Raw genomic sequence first — 24,389 nt, 5'->3', positions numbered from 1 at the left:
CTAAAGTAAAATACCAAAACAAAATGCATGTGCTATGTAGGGTTAGTGGAATTGCCTCTCTTTAAGGCTTTTTCTTTCTTCAGATTTTGTTTTCCCTGTAAACACCATTGGAATCGACTCGTCCATTTTATGTTTTTTTTTTGTATACATATAAAAATAAATAACTATAAGACTAATGAGTTTGTTGGGTGGCATTTGGTCCACATATCTTGCAGAAAAGGAAGCCTTTCAACTTCTCCATTTGTAATGCCATAACCCATAAACATCTTCAAAGTAGCATTATAAAACTAGTTTTAAGAAAAAAAACTTAGTTTATCTGTTAGACATGAAAGTAAAACCACTTCATAAACTAATCTGTTAAGATTTTTCTGGAGTAATATGTGAGGCTGGATAAGATGTTGAAAATTGAATTCATACTTTATTAGGTCTTAAGGGTTAATTTCTGTACAAGTTATGCAGCATATTCTCTGTACCTTAGAAAGGTATAAGTTACAATGATTGCACATGACAAATTAGTACTCCAGTTATCCACTAAAGGGCCACTTGCTTTAATATAAACTTATCTATTTCGAATTTAAGAATATCTTTTCGTTTTAAGATACTTCAATTCCTTCAATACTTCAGAATCTAGCCAAATTTATATACACAACACATGATCTTCTTCATCGGCTCATGACCAGTCTCGTTTATGAATTTAGTACTGAAAACAAAAACTGTTATTTTTAGCGGTTCGTATAATTTTCATGAGCTTTATTTCATTGTCGTGGCAATATTCTAATCAAACGACATTGAACGGATTAAGAGGCTAACCATTAAACGTGGCTCTTATCCCTATGTAGAAAAGTACATTTGGAAAAGGAACAACCCTACAAGTCTATGATCTATGGTTCTATGCACCTAATAAATACTGTAATTTTGAAAATAAACATGAAGTTTATCCATATTTTTTATAAGAATTAATTGTACCATGTATGGGGATGATACCATTATACATAGGATTCCCAGACATGAATACGTAAAAAATAAAATAAAAAGTGAAAGGAATTGGAAATCTAGAGAAGTGTTACACTAAAGAGAAAACAATTTTTCAAAGATGAACAATATATATGTATATATGTTAGTTTCTGTTATATATATTGTACGTAGGAAATGCAACTGATATAAGATGGATAATTGATGAGATAACGGATAATTGCCAATAGTTAATCAGTAATATTTGTTTTTGGTAATTTTAATATCAACAAAAAACTTCATCAGAGAATAATACGATAATACTTACTTACCTAAAGAATTTTTTCATATGTAACCTTTCCAGCTAATGCTTCGCTTCCAAATAAGTAGCTGAGTTTTTGGTCCCTTGTTTCTCAGTAGCCACGTCCTGTTTAAATAGCACAAATAAAATTATTGTTTGATTAGACTATAAGTATTTTGAAGCTAACTCTTTAGTTGTTATCATCGGTAGAACCAACAACGCTGAGCAAACGTGAAAGGAACATGAGAACCAATGAAACGTTCACTTTTGTGAATTGGGAAGCTGAATTTTCCAACGCACAAGGGTTATATAATTACCGGTTTTGATTGATACATGTGAAAAACAAATATATCTCCTAATGGGAACTCAAATTTCAAAACAAGACTTAGTTTCTCCCAAAGAATAGTCAGTCAGACGAATGAACTATGCAAATGCTACGATAGTTATGGGGGGAAAATGATACCAACCCTTGGTTATATATTCAGTAATAACAAAAAAATGGTCATTCATGATCTAATCAATGTCAAGACACAAGGATAAGACCGATGTTTATTGACAAAACAGAAAGGTAATGCCTCTCCAATAATTGGTGTGCCCACTAATTCAAATCACTAAGCCTGGATTTTCCTTTAATTACACAGAAACTTTACTTCAAAAGTAAACCAACAAGAGCTCCTTTTCTCTAACACATGGCACATTAGTTTTTTGTTTTTCTGGTGTTTAGTGGCCTAATACTAGTCTCCAGTAAAAAAAACAGTCTGGATTATTCTGTCATTCATTTTTCTTTATAAATAAAAAAAATACATAAATAGTTTCCAAATCCTAATACTGTGTATCATCATCCATAAGGGAAAAGAAACCTTCCCTTAATACCTCCAAGAGTTTATCCTAAAGATTAGTGAAAAAGATCAAATCAAGTAATTACCCAAAAAGCTTCACAGGCTGGACTTTGCATTGGATTTGTCTGGCCTAATATACTTTAAAAAGTAAGGAACAGCTTGCATGATAATGGAATACAAAATGTTTGGGTGAGATCTAAAACTTATCAATTTGAGAGAAGTAGCAGAAAACAAGCCTGCCAAACACGTGAAAGGTGAAACAGAGCTAAGAATGGTGCGCATCAAAGTAGACTAGAACCTAGAGACATAAATGCTACAAAAGCCTATGTATTGGATATGTGATGCAGAGAAGACTATGCTTTTAGCCAACACGAGTCACAATGATTACAAGATCAAATATCATATCACTTGTGCCAATAAAGTGTAAGGGGATCACATTAATTGGTTAGGAATGAAACTAACCAGCAGCTTATAAGGCCTGCTTACTATACCATCAACCTACCAATGGATCTTGAGAGATCACTTGGTTTGGGCCCAGCATGTGCTTAAGGTTTAACTCCCTATCATAAGGCCTAGGAAGTTTGAATGTCTAAGACTTCATTGAGATATCTGTATTACTTTTGCTAGAGAATGTGTGGCTCAACGATTCAAAAAAGAATAAAAAAAAAGAGAATTTAGAATTGTTCTATCCTTTGTTTGAAATATGTTATAGTGATGAAGTTCTAGAGATACTACAAACCAACTCAAGATAGATAACTTGAAATGACACGGCGTAGATTATGAAAGCAAGTCAAGATGCAACATTGGTAAAGTGAGTTACCTTTTACATTCATGTAAAGTGATTTGAATCCTTCAAGTTGGAAGTGGTCCATAGTAAGCAATTCTTTCTCCTGACCTGACGGAGACCACAATCGCAGCCAAAACAACCCAAAGGATAAAAGCCAAAAGCACAATGCGGAATTTGCGAGTAACAACTCCATCGAGGCAGTTACGTTCTTCATGATTCTCAGCTGAAGAGATCAGTTTCTTCAGGTCACTGATCTCTGCGCGCAAGGACTCCACGGAAGCAGGCAAGTCCACGATCGACTGAATCTGATCAGCGTCGATGTGAAAATCCTTATCAGTAACGGTTGAAACTGGAGATTCATCAACCAGAAGAGAAATCTCCGGCGTTGATAACAGGTCTATGCTCGATCCTTGCACGAAACTCTGAGATACGCAACGTAAGATTCAAATAACTGCTCGGATTTGTTCTTATCCGTTACTAAACACACACCGAATCAGATTCAATCGCAAACAGTAACGGATCTGAGAATCTCAGAAAACTTAGCTAAAGCGCGAGAGGAAGCGTACCTCGGCTTCGGAATCGGAGATCGCGACGGAAACCTGAGAGATCGGAGTAGAATCCGATGGATCCTTCGTGATTTCCACTGACGCGTCGGAGAAGGTCGCGCTCTGTCTCTTCTCCGCAACCTTCAGTACATATAGAAGGAAGTTACAGCGGAGGAAGAAGATGAAGAAACGAAATGGAGATTGAAGGATTGATTACGTTGAAATTACCTTGCGATTCTTCGTCTCAGGATCCTTGATGAGTCTCTTCGTTGCGGGATCAGATGAGCGCGCAAAGTTTTTCCTGGGAATTTGAATTTCCTTCATCTCTCTCTCTCTCTCCAGAGCGGTTTTTAAATTTGGGAGTTTGTTAGTTTACTTTTCGCAACTGTGAAAATTTTGAGCGGAAGATATTTGTAGAAGTAGTACGCTATCTTAATGGGCTTAATAGCCCAAAAGTATTTAATTAAGGCCCAGCCCAAGAGATCGACATATTAAACCGATGGTTTAGTAGTGGAATCGGAGTCCGGTTCGGTTTTGGCACTGTTTAACCTTTAGGGTTGCTAAAACTGAAGCTAGAACACTATCGAACCTTGAACACCTCCTCTCTATAGCCGGAGACTTCACTCAGAGAAACTCAAGAGAAGAGGTAGAAGCAATGGAGGGAGGAGAAGAAGCTGGAGCGGAGATAATGGTCGATTCAAAGGACTTACAGCAACAAAGCAAAGCTTTAGACAAGCTTACCGATCGCGTCGAGGATCGCCAGCTCGATTCTAATCGTGTTCAATCGGTTTGTTACTCTTTTCACCATTATCCCCCGACTAGTCTAAAATCTTTAGCTCACTTAGTAAAGAATTGATTGAGCTGACAAGGCTAATGTTCGTGTTTCAGGCTATGGCTTCGATTGCTGCTTCTAGGGAGGCTGATCTGAATGCTAAGAGATTGAGGTAAATGCTAAGAGATATAGACTGTATGTACAATGTCTATGTAATTTGCTGTTGGTACACGTGTGACCAGAAGAATGAATGTCATAGTATCGCTTTAATTCTTCACGTGACTCACATCTAGATATAGTGTTGGCGCCAGATATTAATTAGTACGATGTCATTTACGAGTTGATTTTTTGTTTAAGATGTGTGTGTGAAGATAGGATGACTAGATTTGTCAAATATCATCTTTTGCGTCTTATGTATTTGATTGAGATTTTGACAAGTTGGTGAAACTTTATATGCAGGGAAAAGGAACTGGCTTCTGTTAAGATCAATGCCGCAGATGTTGAGCTCATTGTTAACGAACTCGAGGTTTAGCTTCTTCCTTTTTTTTTTCATCACTAGCTGAAACATTCGTTGTTCTTGTGGCCGTCCCCTAAAAGTTTGAAGTTTTGTCAACATTATAAACGAGCAGCTAGAGAAGAATGTGGTGGAGAGAACTTTAAGGGAGCACAAAGGCGATGCCGTTGCTGCGACCAGGGAATTGCTTTCACGATATCCTCTATGAATGGCCTTTTCCAGCTTTTACTACTTGCAGTTTCTTTTGTGTGTGAGGTTTGAGAACAAGTATCCAAATATTTAACTCAAGTTCGAAGTTTTAGTCTTCTTATCAATTTAAATCGGGCTGGTCTTGGAACTGTACTAAACTATGGGATATTATAGTAACAGAGGCACTTGCAAAGCAAAACAAAATATTCCGTTATTTCTGATAATTGCTAGAAAAATCCCCAATGATGTCGCAATATTCACACTCACAATTCATCTGTACAAACCATCAAATGGTTCAACCACGGTTGATCGCTAAATATAGTAATAATGATATATGCAAGTAGACACTCTTGCACACCTACCCAACGAGAGTGCATATACAAAGCACGTGACATTTTTGCAATCAACTTTCACATCAAATCCCTTTCACGCACTTCCTTTAAGCCTCTTCGATAGAAAGATATCAAAAACCAATCACCACAATTAATTAACCAACCTGAGCCAATACGTTTCTTTTTGGCAAGTTGTGTAATGACACAAACATATCACTTCCTGCTTTTAGAACCAGACCCACAATTCCAGTGGCTGCCTCAGCTCACCAGTCTCGTCCGCGTTGTAATTAAACCCACCCATTTTTTACTGCTCAAAAACAGATCAAATTCTCTACCTTCCTTTGTTTTCATGAACATCTTCCTGTCTTAAAATGGCGCCTTCAGGAACAAAAGAGTCAACTTCTGTTCACTTTAGTTGTCCTTGAGGGGGGAGTTGTCACGTAAAGCAGCACGACTAGCTTGGAGCTGTATTGTAGACTTTCTTTGCATCTCTCTTAGCTTATCCATCAGTTCTTGGAATGTTGGTCTCAGCTTTGTATCGCTACAGTGTTGGACAAACCAAAAGAGAAGCATAAATAAATGTCACCGTACCATTAAAGGCTATATTCCTCTAGTAAGGATTTAGTGGTGTTCAGTATGTGAAACTTTTACCTGTGCCAACAGCTCTCCATTAATGCGATCCACAAGGGATCAATGTCCTTTGGAATTTCCAGCCTCTGGTTCATGAACCCGACAGCTCCAATCACCTGCACATTTTTCAAATAAGTATCTCTTCACATTTGGTCTGTGTATGTGTACCGAAGTGCAGCAATTGGAGCATGACATCAAATTTGTAGAGATGTTGCAAAATAATATCCATATAAATTTGACTAGATTTATAACACATTTTCACTCGTATCTTTACACATTACACCATGTACAATGATTTTTATGGTTCTTATAGAGTTAACGTGAATTATTAAACAACTTATTTTGTAGATACAATTTTTCTTATTTTTAGCTTAAATGATATCACAGAAAATCTAGTTTCTAAATAAAATTTTCTCAAGTTTGAGATTTTTAGGACCAGTTGGCAAGTAGAGACGCTTTCTTCTATCTAAATAAAATGATACCTGCATAGCGTTGAGAGTTTCCCATGGGATCTTCTCGGTGGCAAGCTCCCAGAGAACTACTCCAAAGCTGTAAATGTCAGACCTGTATCAATGATTTAAGAATAGCTAGTTAGCATTGAAGGCTACAGAACAATTACGCAAAGGAATGTAACCAAACAGAACACGAGAATATACTTCTCATCAGCAGACTCATTTCGAAGAACTTCTGGTGCCATCCATTGAGGCTGCAGAACATGTAAAAAGGCAATCAAAAATCACAGTGAGAAGTTGGCTTATAAAGTCAGAATTCAAATCGAAAAGGAGCCTAGGGTTAAGTACCGTTCCCTTCCCGGACTTGGTGGTTAGGTATGTCTCATGCTTGATACGCGAAAGACCAAAGTCAGCTACCTGTTAAAGATGTCACTGTAAGTTGACGTTGTTTCTAGTTCCTTTTTGCAGGTCTGAGTCTCACTTTACCAGTTCATTCATTCACATAAAACGTATTGTTTATCTAATGCTTCGTTTTGGAACGCGATATAATTTTTATGAAGATAGAAAGTTATTATCCATCTGAATTACGGGAAAACAAAGGTATTTTAAGATGAATATCTTACTTTAACGGTCCAGTTCTTGTCTACCAGCAGATTTGACGACTTCAGATCACGATGGACGATGGGTGGACTACAATGGTGAAGATAATTCATACCGCGAGCCTGTGTAAAGAGAAAAGAAGGATCACAAAACAAATAACAAACAATATCAAATAGAGCATCCTCAGAAAATTGTCTACGTCCAATCGTCAATGATCATAAAAATGAAAAATTTTACACGTCAATCCAATGTATAACTATACTCACAATGTCCAAAGCCATATGGATACGCCGCCTCCAATCCAGTTTTGATGCATTCCTCTGTAGTAGGCGAAAGAGACTTCCACTGCAAATAGTAATTTGAATCATTAGGAGCATGGTTCAGAGACATGCTTGAAGGCCGAAGAGGCCAAAAAGTGAGAGCAGTAACTAAAAGAGATGAGACCAGACCGTGGAAGGAACTCGGACACTATACAGAGGCGCGGAGGTGAAGTCACAGCTCCCATAAAAAGCAGGACGTTAGGATGTCTAAGTCTTTTCATCAACAATACCTTCACACAAAAATACCAATATAAAGAATGAAAACTTCGACTTAGCTGTTTTCAGAAATGATCTATTATTCGATGCAATGCAGTTTGTAAGTGAGCATGCTTTAGTACAGAAAACTGGTGTAGTTGAAGAATCAATCTTAGTAATGTGATATGAAAGAGGTAAGATGTTGCCTCTACCAATAACAAATAAAGATGTCAAATATCTTTCGTCAAAACTACACTCAGAGCAATAATTATTGGCAACGGACTAAAAACAATACCTCCTGTCTAAAAGATTGTATAACGTCTTCTGAGTATTCTTGCTTGGAAAACACTTTAACAGCTACATCCTGCGGTAACATACCAGCTCTCAATAAGACAAAACTTTAAACTTGCAATTTTTTAAGCTATCAGGGAAGCGTGTATAAATATATGAAAAATGCATATTCTACAATATCACGAGCAGCCAAAAACTTACAGATCCAAACCAGAGACCGTGGTAGACGGTTCCACATGAACCTGTAAAATGGAAAAATGCATGTTAGCATAAGGGAGGCAGAATATCGCAAAAAAAAAAAAAAATGTGAAGATACAAAGAATGATGTGTGGCAAATCTATTTAAGAGAATAGATCACCTTGTCCGATTTGTTCTCCAATTGTTAAATCCTCCCATAAAATTTCATATTCCAGACCATCACTATCCGCATCATCAATCTTGTTCATCACACTGCTGCTGGTACTTCCACAGCTACTAGCGCTGCTTGTGCTGGTTGCATTTAAAGAGGAAGACCACATACTACCTCCCTCATTATTTGTAGCCGGCTTATTACTTTCAAAGGCAAGGCTTTCAGACTTAACAACAGAGGAAGGGATAATCTGGCGAGTCTTATCTTTCCCTTGTCCATTTTGTACCCAAGGCCATACAGAATGAGTTGGCCTTCCTTTTGAACCTTCCTGCTCATTCCCTTTCCACGGCCATGACAAACCTTTCTTAACCATCCATTCTTCAGCTTTTGAGGTGAGAACCTTATGGATCGCAGGCTTTTCATCGCTCTCATCACTGGAATCTTTAAAGGGCTTCGAATGAAACTTTTCTTCGTTACATGTGAATACACCAAAAGGAGACTGGACAAAATCCCCTCTTGGCGTGCTGGCACCACTTGACGCTGCATCGTCCCTGTGGTCAGAGTGAGTAGCACCGAAGACCCCACCATGATCCGAATGATGACTATCCCCACTGCCACCCTCGGAGAGTGTAGCACTACTACTCTCACCTGCTCGCATTTTCGACCTTACCTTGTTGCTCACCTTGGACGCCTGCAATTTCAACACTAGTCAAAAATACGCAACAGCAAAAACAAAAGGTGAGAGTAACACGCAACCAACAATTAAACTAACCAAATTTGATATCTTTGACGCTATAGCAGTTTGTATAGGCTGGTCAGAGTCAAGACCAAGTTTCGATATAACAGCTTCTTTGGAGTCCAAACCAAGCTTAGAAGCAAAACTATTCCTTGCAGTTACAAAGCTCGTTTCACCTTCTTCCGCCTTTAACTTAGCCAAAGAGATCCTCGGGTTCAGATACGGCGCCGTGTTACTCGTGATACAAATGATCCCTATAAGAGTCCCGTCATCATCATAAAACGGAGAACACGTAGTCACAGCTGAGAATCTCTCCCCTGACTTACTCTTCACAGGAAACTCCCCTGTCCAGCTCTCTCCACGGACGCAACGCCTAGCAATATTCATAGCGAAAGCAGCGTCACGATCATCCGCAATAACGTTAATCGGATTCTCCCCAAGTGCTTCTGCTGCAGAGTAGCCATAAAGCTTCTCCGCCATAGCATTCCTGAAACAATCATACAATCACCAAATGAACAATGCAGACACCTTCAATACATGAATCTAACTTAACATTCTATATTTGTTAGAGGAATCGAAGAAGACATTCTGTTATTCTGTTACAGAGTCAGTTACTCTGTTTACATATACAGAGGAACCGGTTTAATTACTAAACCAAATATACAATCCCGGTTAACTCTGATAATATTCCAAACCAATCCTCGATCAATTTCACAAGATCGAACCTACTCACCAGAAGATGATTCGCATGTTTAGATCGAAAGCGTGAACAGCTTGCGCCATCGATTGCAAGATATTCAAATACTGTTTATCAGTGAACTTCCCAGCCGACGGTCCGCCGCCGCCGCCGCCGGGACCTCCACCTACTCCAGCTCTCAGATTGATCGGACCTTGGATACGGCTGTCCTTGCGCAACGGCGAGGCGTGGCGAAACGACGCGGCGCCGCTCTTCCTCCAAGACGGACCTCCGTCGCCGCCGATGTTTCTCCGCGGCGGACGATGCGGAGAGACCGAATGCGATCGCTGCCGAATCTCCGTGGAGACCTTGAGCCTCGACATCTCCTGCTTCAGATGCTCCTGATTTTCCTCAAGCTCGAGTATCTTCTTGAGCAGCTGTTCCGCGGGTGGAGTCTCCATTGTTCGATCGAATCTGGAGCTGAGCGAGTTGAATCGGGGGATCGTTCGAGTTGAATCGGAGGAGAGGAAGAATCTGTTAGAGAATCGATTTAAGGAATGGTTTGACTATGGATGAGGATGTGTTGACTCTCTCTCTCTCTCTCTAAGCAGAAAGATAGAGAAAGTTTTCTCTCTCTCTCTCTCTAGAAGAAGAGAAATGGAATTGAAGAAATGGTCAACAATAATGGAGGACGCTTTCTTTCCCCCTCGCTTATCTTTTCTTCTCTTTTGATTCGCTTTTCTACTTGTACACTTTTTCATTTATTTTATTTTTTATTTTTTTATTTTACTATTTTGTATTATTATTCTTGATATTGTCTCCAGTTTCCATTTTTGATAAAGCAGCATTCAGGAACAAAAATTACCAAAATAGCACACATTTAATAAGAAGACACTAAATTACTCTAATTATTAAATCATACTCCCACCTACCTTTTAATAATAAATCATAAATCCTAATAAAATAAAACCAACCAAAAAATAAAATACATTTTTTTTATCTTTTATTAAAAGATATTTATCTAATTGTGTGGTTAATTTAATTTGAAATATTTTAGATTAGATTGCTTGTACGAAAAAACTGAATTAGATTGTAAAATGTTGATTCATTTTAAATTAAATAATGTTATTTCCATTAATTTTTTAATATGCTTATAAGTGAGATTTCTGTTCCAAACTAAATGGAAGGAAATTTGATCAAAAAACTACAGTAGAACTTCTATAAATTAATATTAGATAAATTTATAATTTCTATAAATTAATAAATTTCATAGGTTTCAACTTTAAACGGTTCAAATTTGACACAAATCGATAAAATAAAAATATAATATTTTTTTAGAAAATTTTATGTAAATATATGGTCTCACTAAAATTATAAATTAATAATTTACATGTATACATATTTTATATAAGTAAGAACCTATTATTATATTGTTTGTTTTATATTCAAAATGAAATTATCATTATATTTTCTTAACACTTAATATATTGTTGATGAGGTTTAGTAATATTCTATCTAAAACCACATTTAAGTTCTATGTAATATATATTATATACACCAAATAATATAATATAATGAATATAAATGTCAAATTTCAAAAAGTAACAAATAATGTCTATACACTAAAATCAAATATTTTTCTTATCATAAAATAAATATATATTAAAATAAGAAATCTAAATAAATAAACTTTTGTAAATTAATATCTCTATACATTAATAAAATTTCAAAATTTGAATATTTTTAATTTATAGAGTTTCTACTGTATCTTAAAAGAAATAATAGTAAGAGTGTTCTAGAGAAAAGAAAATAATAAGCAACAAAATAATGGACACATGTTGATTTGTTCCTATCTTCTTGGGGTATTAAGTTTTTGTGATCAAGATTGTGTCATGTTTTGTCATTCTCCATTCACGCATCCGCTATTATTATTATTATGAGTACCATTAAGAAAAAATAATATGTAATTTTGATGAAGTATTACGTCGTTAATGTAAATGTTTTATTTGAAAGCATTTTCTAATGGGTTTTTTTTAAGAACATCGTTTTCTAATGGTTAATGCTACCATGAGCTAGCATCCACAATCACTCTTTTATTAGATTTGCTTTCCCATGAACAGTAAGAATTTTTCAGGATTTTAAAACTAATGTTGACTGTCTATACATAATTAATGTGTATTCTAAAAACTATTACACTAGCTGATAAGCATAATTAAAAGGACAATAAATAACTTAACAAATTATAGTATATAGTGTGTGTTGCAATAGTATAATTCAAATTAATGGTATTTTTTATATTATATATATGGTCGATTTATAACATTTGTTCTTATATGGACGATACACATTTTTATGAGAACTTTATAAAATAAGTGGAGTATGCATAAAAAAAATATCTCTCTGCAAAGAAACTTAATTGTATTCGTTGTGGGTTTAAATCTATGAATACATTATATACAAAAATTTAAGATTTCATGTGGTGATTTGGACGACTATTCTTGTTTTCTTCTGCAATAAGAAGGTTCTTTTGTTAATTAGAACCCACCAACATGTTAAATAACTCATTCTCTTTTCTTATTAAGCACTTGTTAATATGTCACATGCACCTCTTAATATGTGTGAAAATGTTTCTGATCTGTAATTAATTTTAAAATTTCTTAACATATTAGCTTATTTCAATGTAACTAAAGACTGGATAAACTCTCGGTCACACACAGCTAATATGAAAGTCTAAAATCATTATTTCCATATGAGCCAAATCCTTGAAGTCACTTATTTATATATGATACTGTGAACTTTAGATAATAAAGAAAAAAATTATTTGTAAAAGAATCTTGAGAAAGTTTCTTTTATTGAGTTAGGATCGACCTCTACTCTTAATATATATTAATTTTCAGGACTCCTGATTTGAAAGACTCAAGTTTGTGTGTTTACATCAATATTTTCTTTTATTGTCTATGTGACGTTGAAATCAGGTTAGATTTTTTGTAGAGAGGGTAAAGTGTTGAACAACAAGTGCAGTCAGATAAAGTTTATTTGATTAATACAAAAAAACTGTGATAAACTACCTATTTAAAAAATCAAATATTAGTTACAGACATAATAATGAAAAACAATGTTATATTGCGGTAAAACTATGTTGATATAACCAGTTGAGCCATGATTAAGAAGCTTATCTCAATAAAAAGGTTTATTATTTTATTTTAATACAAAGGTTTGACTTAAAATTGATGAACATAGAGACAAAGAGTGTGAAAAAAAAGAGGAGGTTGGCATTTGGCCGGTTCTAATTTATTGGTAGTCGACAATTTGATGGTTTGACAGACGAGAACAAAAATTACAATCACTCAAAGAATCATCATAATACGTAAGAAAGATATACAATGTGTACAAGACTCGCAATCTACGAGCGCAGATGAGCTTCCACATTCTTCTTCTTTTAGTCTTCTATATTTTATGTTACCTATAATAATCCATACACTTTTTTACCTTGCATGCATGAATGTAATTTATCAATACTGCAATATTTACGTAAGTACTTGTGGATATATACACCCATGATCATGACCTAGGGATACAAATCTCGTGTTTGTGTTGACATTGATCTAACGACGAGACATTAACTAACTACAAAATATAAGCATATTAAAAAAAAAAAATTCTCAAAGTTAAACTTAAGAGGATCAAATACAAAGAATTAAAAAAAAAAAACATATAAACTATTGAATGTGAAGTCGCCGCTTCAACTACATTAATATTGCAATCTCTATCTAAGAGTAATGTATGTCGGCCAAAATATCGGCAATGTAACTAACTCACCTTTTAAGATTGAAACCACATATCTTTATATTCTTTTGTTTTGCTGATATCACATGGTCTTTATTAATAAATGCTAACTTGGAATAAAGGTGGCATTGTTTTCGTTTAGTATATGGATATTGTGTTCTTTAGAAAACAAAAGATTATTGCAAAAAGAAGTATGATCCATATTCAAGATTTGGATTACAGATACGTAAACTGTTGTCTTGGCACCTTTTATTTGTATTTGGTGGCAATTTTTTTGGTTTAAATTATAATATTTTGAGATTGAGACGTGTTAGTTGAATATAAGGTCAGATTATATTTAAACTTCAGAGAAGAATATAGTGGACAAACTATTTCTCCATGACAATTATTTTATAACATCAGATGTTTTCCGAACTAGCTTTATCTTGCAACTATATCGTTGTCAGGTAAAGACGGCACAAGTAGCTTGGAACTGTATTGTATACTTCCTTTGCAGATCTCTTAGTCTCTCCATCAGTACTTGGAATGTAGGTCTCAGCGTTGTATCGGTTCCTATAGGCCGTGGTCTGCCGTGCGGAATAAACCAAAAATAGAAGAAACACAGATTGATTAAGTGTCAGCATTAGCCGTGAAATATGAACATCTAAATCAAGGAGAACAGGGATCTTTAGTGATCATGTATGCTTCTAGCGAGGATAATGAGGTAGTAATATTTTAATTTACCTGTGCCAACAGCTCTCCATTAATGAGATCCAAAGAGGATCAATGTCCTTTGGAATTTCCAGCCTCTGGTTCATGAACCCCACAGCTCCAATCACCTTCACATATTCCAAACAAGCATCTCTTTGGATAAATTGTATTTGTCTATAGTAACACATTTCATTTATATCTTTTACACATTCTTGTAACTACAAAAAATGATACCTGCATCGAGTTGAGAGTTTCCCATGGGATCTTCCCAGTGGCTAGCTCCCAGAGTACTACCCCAAAGCTGTAGATATCAGACCTGTATCATCAATACATAAGAAGAGATAGTTACTTATTAAATGCTTGAAAAATAATTATCAAGGGAACTCTAACCAATCAGAACACGAGAATATACTTCTCATTAGCAGACTCATTTCGAAGAACTTCTGGTGCCATCCATTGAGGCTGCATAACAGGTGTATAAAGTACATCAAAGATCATTGTGAGAGGTTGACTATAAACCTTAAAGAATGTAGACTAACTATACCGTTCCTCTTCCGGACTTGGTGGCTAGGTATGTCTCATGCTTGATACGTGAAAGACCAAAGTCAGCTACCTATTTATTACAGATGTCACTGTAAGTTGTTACTCGTTTCAGTTTGGATATTTGGAGTCCCAGTTTTTCTTAAGTACATTCACTAATCTAAATCTTCATTTTCGTTTTAGAAAGGTATATGTTACCTTAACGGTGCAGTTCCTATCTACCAGAAGATTTGACGACTTCAGATCACGATGGATGATAGGTGGACTACAACTGTGAAGATAATTCATACCGCAAGCCTGTGTCACGGTGACTTGAGTCAAATAAAGTGGAAAATAAGGATCACAAGACAAAGATGACTACATGCAATTTTGTCAATGATCATATAAATGGATTAATTCTCACAATGTCCAATGCCATACGAATACGCCGCCTCCAATCCAGTTGGGATGTGCCCCTCTGTAGTAGACGAAAGAGACTTCCACTGCAAATTGATAAGAGCTATGTGGCTTTGAAGACCCGAGAGCAAAAAGAAAGTAAGAGTAGTAACAAAGAGAGATGAGCCCGAACCGTGGAAGGAACTCAGACACTATACAGAGACGCTGAGGTGAAGTCACAGCTCCCATAAACAGCAGGACATTAGGATGTCTAAGTCTTTTCATCAACGATACCTTCACGTACAAGAAACACTAATATTAACAATTTAGAATTTTTAAATGTTGGTTCTACTGAAATGAAAAAACAATACCGCTTGCCTAAAAGATTGCATGACCTCTTCTGAATATTCTTGTTTGGAGAACATTTTTACAGCTACATCCTGCAGTGAAATTAGCAAACTTAATAAGAATTTAAGAAAGATCTCTGAACTTGCAAGTGTTGTTCAGTATCAACAAATGCATATTCTATAGTATCAACAGAAACCAAAACCGTACAGATCCAAACCAGAGACCATGATAAACAGTTCCACATGAACCTGTAAAATGGCAAATTACTGGAGCATATTAGCAGAACAGTCACAGAATATTACATTAAATTAGCAAACGTGATATTATGTTTAAGAGATTAAATTACCTTTTCCAATTTGTTCTTTAATTTTCAAATCATCCCATAAAATTTCATATTCCAAGCAATCACTATCACTATTAACTTTGCTCCTCACACTGCTACTAGTACTTCCGCAACTAATATCGCTGCTTGTGCTGTATGCATTCATAGAGGAAGACCAAAAACTACCACTCTCGTCAATGGTAGGCTTATTACTTTTAGATGTAGCACCAGAAAAGGGATTAGTCTGGTGAGACTTATCTTTCTCTTGATCATTATGTACCCAAGACCTTACATAATGAGCTGGCCTTCCTTTTGAACCTTCCTGCTCATTACCTTTCCATGGCCATGAAAAACCTTTATTTACCAAACATTCTTCAGATTTTGAGGGGCGAATCTTATGGATTGCAGTCTTTCCATCAGTACAATCTTTACACGTGAATACACCAAAAGGAGACTGGATAAAATCCCCTCTAGGTGAGCTAGCACCACTTGGTGCTGCATCGTCCCTGTGGTCAGAGAGAGTAACACCGAAGACATTATGATCTGGATGATGACTATCCCAAGTGCCACCCTCAGAGAGTGTGGCACTACTCTCACCTCCTCGCATTTTCGACCTGACCTTGTTACTCACCTTGGATGCCTGTAAGTTCAACACTAGTCATCATAACATGCAACATAAAAAATTAAAGGTGAGAGAATCCACAACCTAACAAAAAATGGTACTAACCAAATCTGATATTTTTGATGCCAGAGCAGCTTGTATAGGCTGATGAGAGTTAATGCCAAGTTTGGAGGCAAAACTATTCCTTGCAGGGCTAGAGATCGTTTCACCTTGTTTTGATTTAGACAAAGAGATTCTTGAGTGCAGATACGGTGCTATGTCACTTGTGATGGAAATGATCCCAACCAATGAACCGTCATCATCATAGAACGGGGAACACGTAGTCACAGCTGAAAATATCTTCCCTGATTTGCTCTTGACAGGAAACTCACCGGTCCAGCTCTCTCCTCTGACACAACGTTGAGCAACATTCATGGCAAAGGCAGCATCTCGATCTTCTACCATTACATTAATTGGGTCTTGACCAACTACTTCTTTAGCGGTGTAACCAAATTGCTTTTCCGACATTGCATTCCTGGAACAATCATGATGACATCACGTTGGAATCTGAAGACATACCAGTCATTACATAAAATCTCTACTTGCTAGTAATTGTGAAAGTAGCTAAAATCTCCGCAGTATGCTTTTTAAGATTAATAAAATTTTATTTAGTGAGATAAGAATATTTTTATAAGGAAAAACAGTATCGAGTTTTTCAGATAGTATTATATATAATACGGGTCAATCCTATTAAACTATTAATTAATATACAAACTTTAAACAAATTTTTGCTTCTCTTAAATTTTTTTGCTTTCTTCATGGTTAATTCACGTTCATTCATAACACTTACCAAAAGATGATTCGCAGTTTTAGATCCAAGACATGGACAGATTGTGATATCGACTGAAGTATATTCAAGTATTGTTTGTTTGTGAACTTCAGGGCCGATGGTCCCGCTCCTCCACAGACTCCAACTTTCAAATTTATAGCATCATGCAACGGTGAAGCGTGGCGAAACGAGGTGGCACTGCTCTCCCTCCACGATGGAGCTCCTATGTTTCTCCTCGCCGACGCGGAAGGTGATCGCTGTTTAAGCTCTGTGGATACCTTGAGTCTTGACATCTCTTGCTTAAGATGTTCCTGACTTTCCTCTAGCTTTTGCATCTTCTTCAGCAGCTCCTTCGCATGTGGAGTCTCCATGGCGCCTCCAAAACCCGAAACACTATCAAGAGGCTTAGTGACTGACTGTGTCTCGCTTCTTAATTAGAAACGATGCAGAGTTTATAGCGTTACAAGCAAGTCAACAAAAAATGAAAGGCTTCTTAAAATTCTGAGCAGGTTGGCCGGTTCTATTTTAATTGGTGGACGACAATTGCTTGGTTACGCAGACAAAACCAAAAATACAACCACTTTGACAAAATCATAGTACGTCAGAAAGATACCAGTGTACATTGTACAGTGTACTAGAGAGTGTTCGTAACTATAATTCCATCAGCAAAGGAACTTCTACATCTTTTTATAGTATTTCTTTTTAGTAGTTTTTGTATACCAACCTAGTGGCATAGTACCATGTTTACGTTACGTACAGTAGACATCATATTAACGTATTGATTTGTAGGAGACAGACTATTGTCTTTGTATTGATACTGATCTGGAGATAACATGTTAGCTGTCATTATCATCAGCAGAATTAAAAAGTCGAATTCTAGAAATCCTCTTACCATTTTTTCAAAGTCAAAAGATATAGTTCAAGTTATATAACAAACTAGGATAAGATCCGCGCCTTGCGCGGGATTAAGTTATTATTTTTATTATATTTTGGAGAATGAAACAATAGTTTGGCTTCATTTGGATTACGGGTGTTCAATCCGGATATCGGGTTGGTTTCGGTTCGGTTCGGTTTTTTTCGGTATTTGGTTAGTAAAATATAACTACTATTCTAAATCTATATTTACTTTGACTTTAGTCTTTCACATACTTTTGAAAGATTTCAACTGGACGACTAAATTGATCAGCCAATCTTGTTGTTTTAAATCATTAGTGTATATATATATATATATATATATATATATATATTATTTAGTTTGAATATTTATTAAATAAAAATTCATATGCGTTATATTTTATGATCATTTGTAACTTATTATAACAAAAAAATAATCTATTGATCACAAAATTTTCAGAGTGGGAATATTCAAATTTCTAATAATATATAGACGTTTTGAAAAATTCAAATATAACATATAAGAAAAAATATAAATGTTTTTATTATATATTTAATGTGATTTTTTAATATCTTTCAATAATATAAAATTAAAAAAAAAGAACTAAGATACCAAAATTGTTATCAAATATTTATTATTCATAATAATTAATTTTCATATATACGTTAATCATATTAGGTAATTCCGTAGCTTCTAATTAAGGAAAGTGCAAAAAAAATTTTGGTAGATTATTTATCAATTCGATAGTTAGTTTAATACAAAATATAATGTAAGTCAAGATGGACCAACCTATTTTTCTAAGAATAGTATATTTTATATAGTCATTTATTAAATGAGAATTTATAATCATACAGTTCTATGATCATTCATATCATTTTATAACTGAATATTTAAATCATCGATAACAAAATTTTCAATGTGAAATCTTTAATAAGTTTATAATTTATAAATGTTTTTGAAAATTCATTGAAAGTTTTAATATTAAAATATTTATGTAATCTTATGGTATATAGTATAATCTATATATATATATATATAAATATATATGTTTTATTATTAAATGATATTTTTTACTCATATGGTTTTAAAATAATGTGTATCTTCTTATAATATTAAATAAAAGTTCATATTAATACAATTTTATGATCATTTGTAACTTATTATGACAAAAAAAACAATCTATTGATCACAAAATTTTCAGAGTGGGGATCTTCAAATTTCTAATAATTTATAGACGTTTTGAAAAATTCAAAATATAACATATAAAAAAAATTATAAATGTTTTTATTATATATTTAATGTGATTTTTAAATATATTTTAATAATATAAAATTAAAAAAAGAACTAAGATACAAAAATTGTTATCAAATATTTATTATTCATTATAATTAATTTTCACATATACGTTAATCATATTAGGTAATTTCGTAGTTTTTATTTAAGGAAAGTGCAAAACATTTTTTGGTACGTTATTTATCAATTCGATAGTTAGTTTAATAAAAAGTGTAATATAAGTTAAGATGGACCAACCTATTTTTCTAGGAATAGTATATTTTGTATAGTTATTTATTAAATAAGAATTTATAATCATACGGTTCTATGATCATTCATATCGTTTTATAACAAAATATTTAAATCATCGATAACAAAATTTTCAATCTGAAATCTTTAATAAGTTTATAATTTATAAATGTTCTTGAAAATTCATTGAAAGTTTTAATATTAAAATATTTATGTAATCTTATGGTATATAGTGTTTAATATATATATATATATATTTATTTTATTATTAAATGATATTTTTTACTCATATGGTTTTAAAATCATGTGTATCTTCTTATAATAAAAATGTTAAACCATTGTTCATTAATTTTTAACATAATAATTTTAATAGTTTTAGTCATTTATTGTCGTTTTTAAAAATTCAAAATATAACATATACGAAAAAATCTAAATTTTATTTTTATAGCTAATTTGATTGTTTAATTTATTTTAATAATATAAAATTAAACAAAAAAATGATGGAGGAGATATACATTGTTATCAAATCTTTATTATTAAACTCATTAATTGTCATATATATATTAGTCATTTATGGTAATTCTGTAGGTTTTATTTAAGGAAAGAAAATATCATATCATATCATTATATCATATAGTTTGACCAACTTATGTATCTAACAACATATAAAAATTGAATGTGGACCTACTTATTTTTTAATTGAATGTAATTGACTACCTAATTGAGTGCCACCTATGCATTGGAGCCTCTTTTAATTAATACAAAATTGAGGTTACATCTTTTCAAATGTTCCTCAATTAATATATAAGGGATTATAGACTAAAAAGTAAAACTATTAGAAAAATAGCAAATAGTTTTACATCGCCGCCCACCGCTTCAAAACAATATTGCGAATAGTATACAATCTAATTACGTCGACCAAAATATCAATAACTAACACAGTTATTAAAATTAAAAAAAAAATGAAAATTTTGCATTCTCATCTTAATGCTTTTATTTTTCAAAGTTATATGCGTTTATATTTAATATTAAGAAAAAAAATTACTGAGACGTTCTAAAAATACTAAAAATTGAGATGTAAATAACCATAAATTATGGACAATTACAGTGTTAACACGAATAATCTTCAAAACAAAACATATAGAAAGACGAATAAAACAAACTTTCTATTTTGGCTAGATTCTTTCTTAAAACGTTCTGCAATCAAATCAAAATTCGGTTTCCCACGGAGCAAGGCTTCTTTCCATGAGAAAAGACAGCATTTACAAACCTCGGCGTTGCACAGAGTCACAAACTCACTCGCTTTCTTGAACAAACCCAATCTACGTATTGAAAACGTGACTTGCTTTGCGTTTGTCTTTTAGACTTTCTCCATATCAATCTTTCTCCTCCCCATTCGTTTTTTCCTTTTTGCGGCTCCTCCCCATTCCTTTTTGTTAATGTTTGTAAGAAGGACGATTAATTTTCCAGTTATCTTTATAGTAATGAATAAGTGAAGGGATTGTGCCCCATTACTCATACTCAAGAGTAGTTTTAATAACTCTTTTTTTTTTGCATAAATACATACTCTTCCGTTTCATAAAAATAGATTTTCTAACATTTTCACACATATTAAGAAAACACATTAAATCACTATAATAAATATATCATTTTCTGTAATTTTTAATTTTTAATATATTTTAACTAATAGTAATTCAATAAAATCAGTTAATTTTATTAAAATTTATAACTTTTTCATAGAAAACACAAAATATTTATCTTCGTGAAACATTTGTGTCAAAAATGGTAAGACGACTATTGGTCAAAATCTTTAAATTATAGAGCATTGAATAATTTCTATATAGTTAAGAGTACTCCTTAGTCCAAATCTTAGCATTAATGATGAAAGAGATGAGAATACTCTCCGCAGCAAAATTGGTAAAGCTGCTCCGGGTTGGGGCATTGCTTTTATTTCCGTTTATGTTTTAATATGAAAAAATCAGTTGCAAAAAGAAAAAAAATTGGTAAAGCATGAAGGTTGTACCAACAACGAATAGATACAAAGCAGAAGAAATCGATTTTTTAATACAAAAAACGTGTGTGTAGCAGTTAATTTATCTGATATCTCTTTAGTCTTTATAATACCGTCTTCTGAGATCCAAGCAAAATGACATACGACCCGGACCGGTTCTGAACACAGCCTAGTGAAACCCTAGTCTTAGATCTCAATTTTTTTATATAAAAAAACATAAGTTTAGGTTTCTAAATTGTTAAAAAATTATTAAATTTTATACTCCATCCGTTCCTTAATGATAGACTTTTTAGAAAAACGTTTGTTTCACAAAGATGTATTTTTTGTGTTTTTTATGAAAAAATTGTAAATTTCAAAAAAATTAATTGACTTTATTAAATTATTATTAGTTAAAAGTTATTGAAAATTACAGAAAATGATATATTTTATGGTAGTTTAATGTGTTTTCTTAATATGTGTGAAAATCTAAAAAAAAATTATTTTTTAAAAACAAAGGGAGTAGTAAATATCTATGTTCCCAAAATCTCAAAACTGGTTTTGATACGTTCTCGGCCTCCTTAATTAGTTGCATCATTGATCTCACATTTTGATGAGTTCCATAGCTAGGTTGTTCTGAACAATGAGTTCCACAGTGATAGCTGATAAATGTTGTTTTTCAAACATTAGAACCCTTTCAAACTTAAGTTTGCTATTTAAAAAAATTTCAACTAAAGGTCAATAATGATTGAAGAATTGAAATGGTGGTGTAGCAGATTTCAAGGCTATACTTAGATCATGGGGTTTTAATTGAAGAATACGAATGGTTTTAAAATACATGAGAGAACGTTAAGGTAAGCTAACGTGTTTGACCTATTTTAACGCAAAACCTTCACAACATTACTACCCCCACCCCTCTTAAAGATTATTTGGTCTCTTTTATCTTCCAAGAAACCCAATTTTTTTTCCTCAAAAGGGAGGAAAAAATAGGTTAAAGAAAATAATGGAGTCGAATAAAACGTTTTGGATCATCATCCTGATCGTCACGGTTTCTACCTTCCTAACGCCTATGGTGGAGTCCAAATCTGTGCCGCTCAGAGATTCTTATGTCGCGAGGTCTCTGCTCTCTGTCTCTCCACCTTCAGAGTCTCCATCTTCCTCACCAGCTCCAGGTCCGGAAGTTGAAAACACGATCGCTGTCCCAGCGAGTTCTCCTACAGAGATTGATATAGACTCTCCCTCGCCGTCACCAGGGGCTCCTGCTGATTCCATTTCTCCTACTAATGCTCCAACCACGAGCTCTCCCTCGCCGTCACCAGAGGCTCCTGCTAATGCTCCAGCGACGGACTCTCCCTCTCCGTCACCAGAGGTAGATATGGACTCTCCCTCACCGTCATCAGAGGCTCCCGTGGACTCAACTTCCCCTGCTAATCCTCCGACGGAGATGGATATAATCTCTCCATCTCCGTCACCAGAGGCTCCCGAAGATTCAGCTTCCCCTGCTAATCCTCCGACGGAGATGGATATAGACTCTCCATCTCCGTCACCAGAGACCCCCGAAGAAATCCCCGGGGCCCCATCTGGCAAAACACTTATAAGTTCAGCTACAACTCTTCTGAAACAAACATTGTTGTCTCCCGAGATCAAAACCATTTGCGGCAAAACCGATAACCCTGAGCTATGCGAATCTTCCATTAGTCCTCTGTTAACGGCTGCTATAAAACCCGACGCTTCCTCTGTTCTCGTTCTCGCCATTCAAGCTTCCATCAACGCGACGAAGGCGGTGATGCCTACCGTCAACAAAGTAGCCGCAGCGGATTGTCAGGAGCTGTACGATGACGCGGTGTCGAACTTGGAGGACGCGATTAACGCCGTCAATGAAAGTGACATCGCCACCGTTAACAGTAACTTGAGCGCGGCCATGACGGATTACGGCACGTGCAACGACGGGTTTGAGGAGTCTGGTGAGCCTAACCCGTTGGCTGACGTGGCTGATAAGCTTCACAAGATGGTTAGTAATTGTCTGGCTATCTCTACGTTGATCAAGTGATGAATATATACATAATGGCGTTACGTTTTCAAATCTTGAGATTGTTAAAACTAAACAAACTGTGATGTTTCGCTATCTCTACGATGTATTCATATATATTTTAAAGAGAGGTGAAGGTTTAGGCGTTATGGTGTAATGATATTACATGCATCGATCTATATCCTCGTTGTTATATTGTTGGTGTGTGTGTGGATATTCATTTCTCGTGAAACAAAGTGATATAAATGTATAAATGTAAACCACATAAATATTTTCTTATGGGGGGATCCCGGATAAGTCTCAGCCCTAATCCGAAGAATGTTTGGTAGCTTTTGTAAAATGAACAACACGTCCGATGACAAGTATGCACGGAATAGATAAAATCATGCTATTAGAGCAGCTTCATCAGTGATATTTATCTCAACGACTAAAGGAAATGAAAAAAAAAGAGAGAGATTGTTTTTATCAATTAATTTAGTAAAACTTCGTAATACCCCATAAATCGATGGAATAACCAATATAAAATTATTATTTTGTATACTTTGTATACTGAAGCCTATAATCTTTAGTGTTGTTTTAAAATTTATACCGTATTCTACATTTGTATTAATGTATGCTAAACTCTTTTTCTTGGTAAATGAGCATCTTTCAATTGTTTTTATCAAATAATTTAATAAAACTTCATAATACCTCTTAAATCGATGGAATAACCACTATAAAATTATTATTTTCTTGATAAACGGAGAGCACAAAGGCTCCAAACCACTTTGAACATCATCATATGTTAGTGCAGGATGCAACTAGGCATTAAAACAATATTGTCATATTTTTTGAAATTTTCTCAAAATCTATGGGCTAACCCCTACAAAAATATTGAGTTTTTGGTAAATACTTTACATACTGAAGCCTATAATCTTTATAGTTATTTTAAAATTTCTACCATATTCTACATTTGTATTAATGTATGCTAAACTCTTTTTCATGGTA

The 24,389-nt window shown here is 34.3% G+C and overlaps 5 protein-coding genes across 5 annotated transcripts; 2 read left to right on the top strand and 3 right to left on the bottom strand.

Moving 5' to 3' along the window:
* Positions 1-1,150: 1,150 nt before the first annotated feature.
* On the bottom strand, positions 1,151-3,965 carry LOC125599752 (protein SINE3-like). Its single transcript, XM_048772866.1, has 4 exons — positions 3,652-3,965; positions 3,445-3,564; positions 2,912-3,300; positions 1,151-1,378 (listed from the first exon to the last, which is right to left on the bottom strand). The coding sequence occupies exons 1-3, from the start codon at positions 3,745-3,747 to the stop codon at positions 2,944-2,946; spliced, it is 573 nt and encodes a 190-aa protein (XP_048628823.1). The 5' UTR covers positions 3,748-3,965; the 3' UTR covers positions 1,151-1,378; positions 2,912-2,943.
* Positions 3,947-5,112, top strand: LOC125599753 (huntingtin-interacting protein K-like). The gene is made up of 4 exons (XM_048772867.1): positions 3,947-4,210; positions 4,312-4,367; positions 4,655-4,721; positions 4,825-5,112. Exons 1-4 carry the CDS (start codon positions 4,079-4,081, stop codon positions 4,915-4,917), a joined length of 348 nt encoding a protein of 115 aa, XP_048628824.1. The 5' UTR covers positions 3,947-4,078; the 3' UTR covers positions 4,918-5,112.
* LOC125599750 (serine/threonine-protein kinase PAK 3-like) lies at positions 5,099-10,183 on the bottom strand. The gene is made up of 13 exons (XM_048772864.1): positions 9,537-10,183; positions 8,840-9,290; positions 8,077-8,758; positions 7,920-7,960; positions 7,723-7,791; positions 7,362-7,462; positions 7,179-7,257; positions 6,936-7,034; positions 6,661-6,729; positions 6,517-6,566; positions 6,343-6,424; positions 5,882-5,976; positions 5,099-5,771 (listed from the first exon to the last, which is right to left on the bottom strand). The coding sequence occupies exons 1-13, from the start codon at positions 9,938-9,940 to the stop codon at positions 5,642-5,644; spliced, it is 2,352 nt and encodes a 783-aa protein (XP_048628821.1). The 5' UTR covers positions 9,941-10,183; the 3' UTR covers positions 5,099-5,641.
* Positions 10,184-13,692: 3,509 nt separating this feature from the next.
* On the bottom strand, positions 13,693-17,922 carry LOC106352924. The gene is made up of 13 exons (XM_013792581.3): positions 16,992-17,922; positions 16,268-16,676; positions 15,565-16,180; positions 15,426-15,466; positions 15,242-15,310; positions 15,064-15,164; positions 14,899-14,977; positions 14,694-14,792; positions 14,500-14,568; positions 14,368-14,417; positions 14,190-14,271; positions 13,989-14,083; positions 13,693-13,831 (listed from the first exon to the last, which is right to left on the bottom strand). Exons 1-13 carry the CDS (start codon positions 17,339-17,341, stop codon positions 13,708-13,710), a joined length of 2,184 nt encoding a protein of 727 aa, XP_013648035.2. The 5' UTR covers positions 17,342-17,922; the 3' UTR covers positions 13,693-13,707.
* A 4,296-nt stretch (positions 17,923-22,218) lies between these two features.
* On the top strand, positions 22,219-23,551 carry LOC106369363 (vegetative cell wall protein gp1-like). Its single transcript, XM_013809528.3, has one exon. The coding sequence runs from the start codon at positions 22,377-22,379 to the stop codon at positions 23,421-23,423; it is 1,047 nt and encodes a 348-aa protein (XP_013664982.2). The 5' UTR covers positions 22,219-22,376; the 3' UTR covers positions 23,424-23,551.
* Positions 23,552-24,389: the final 838 nt, after the last annotated feature.

Source organism: Brassica napus, unplaced genomic scaffold (genome assembly GCF_020379485.1).
Source record: "Brassica napus cultivar Da-Ae unplaced genomic scaffold, Da-Ae ScsIHWf_1981;HRSCAF=2629, whole genome shotgun sequence".
NCBI classification, from domain to species: Eukaryota; Viridiplantae; Streptophyta; class Magnoliopsida; order Brassicales; family Brassicaceae; genus Brassica; species Brassica napus.
The sequence above is the reverse complement of the archived record's forward strand: the minus strand, read 5'-3'. Positions and strand labels throughout refer to the sequence as shown.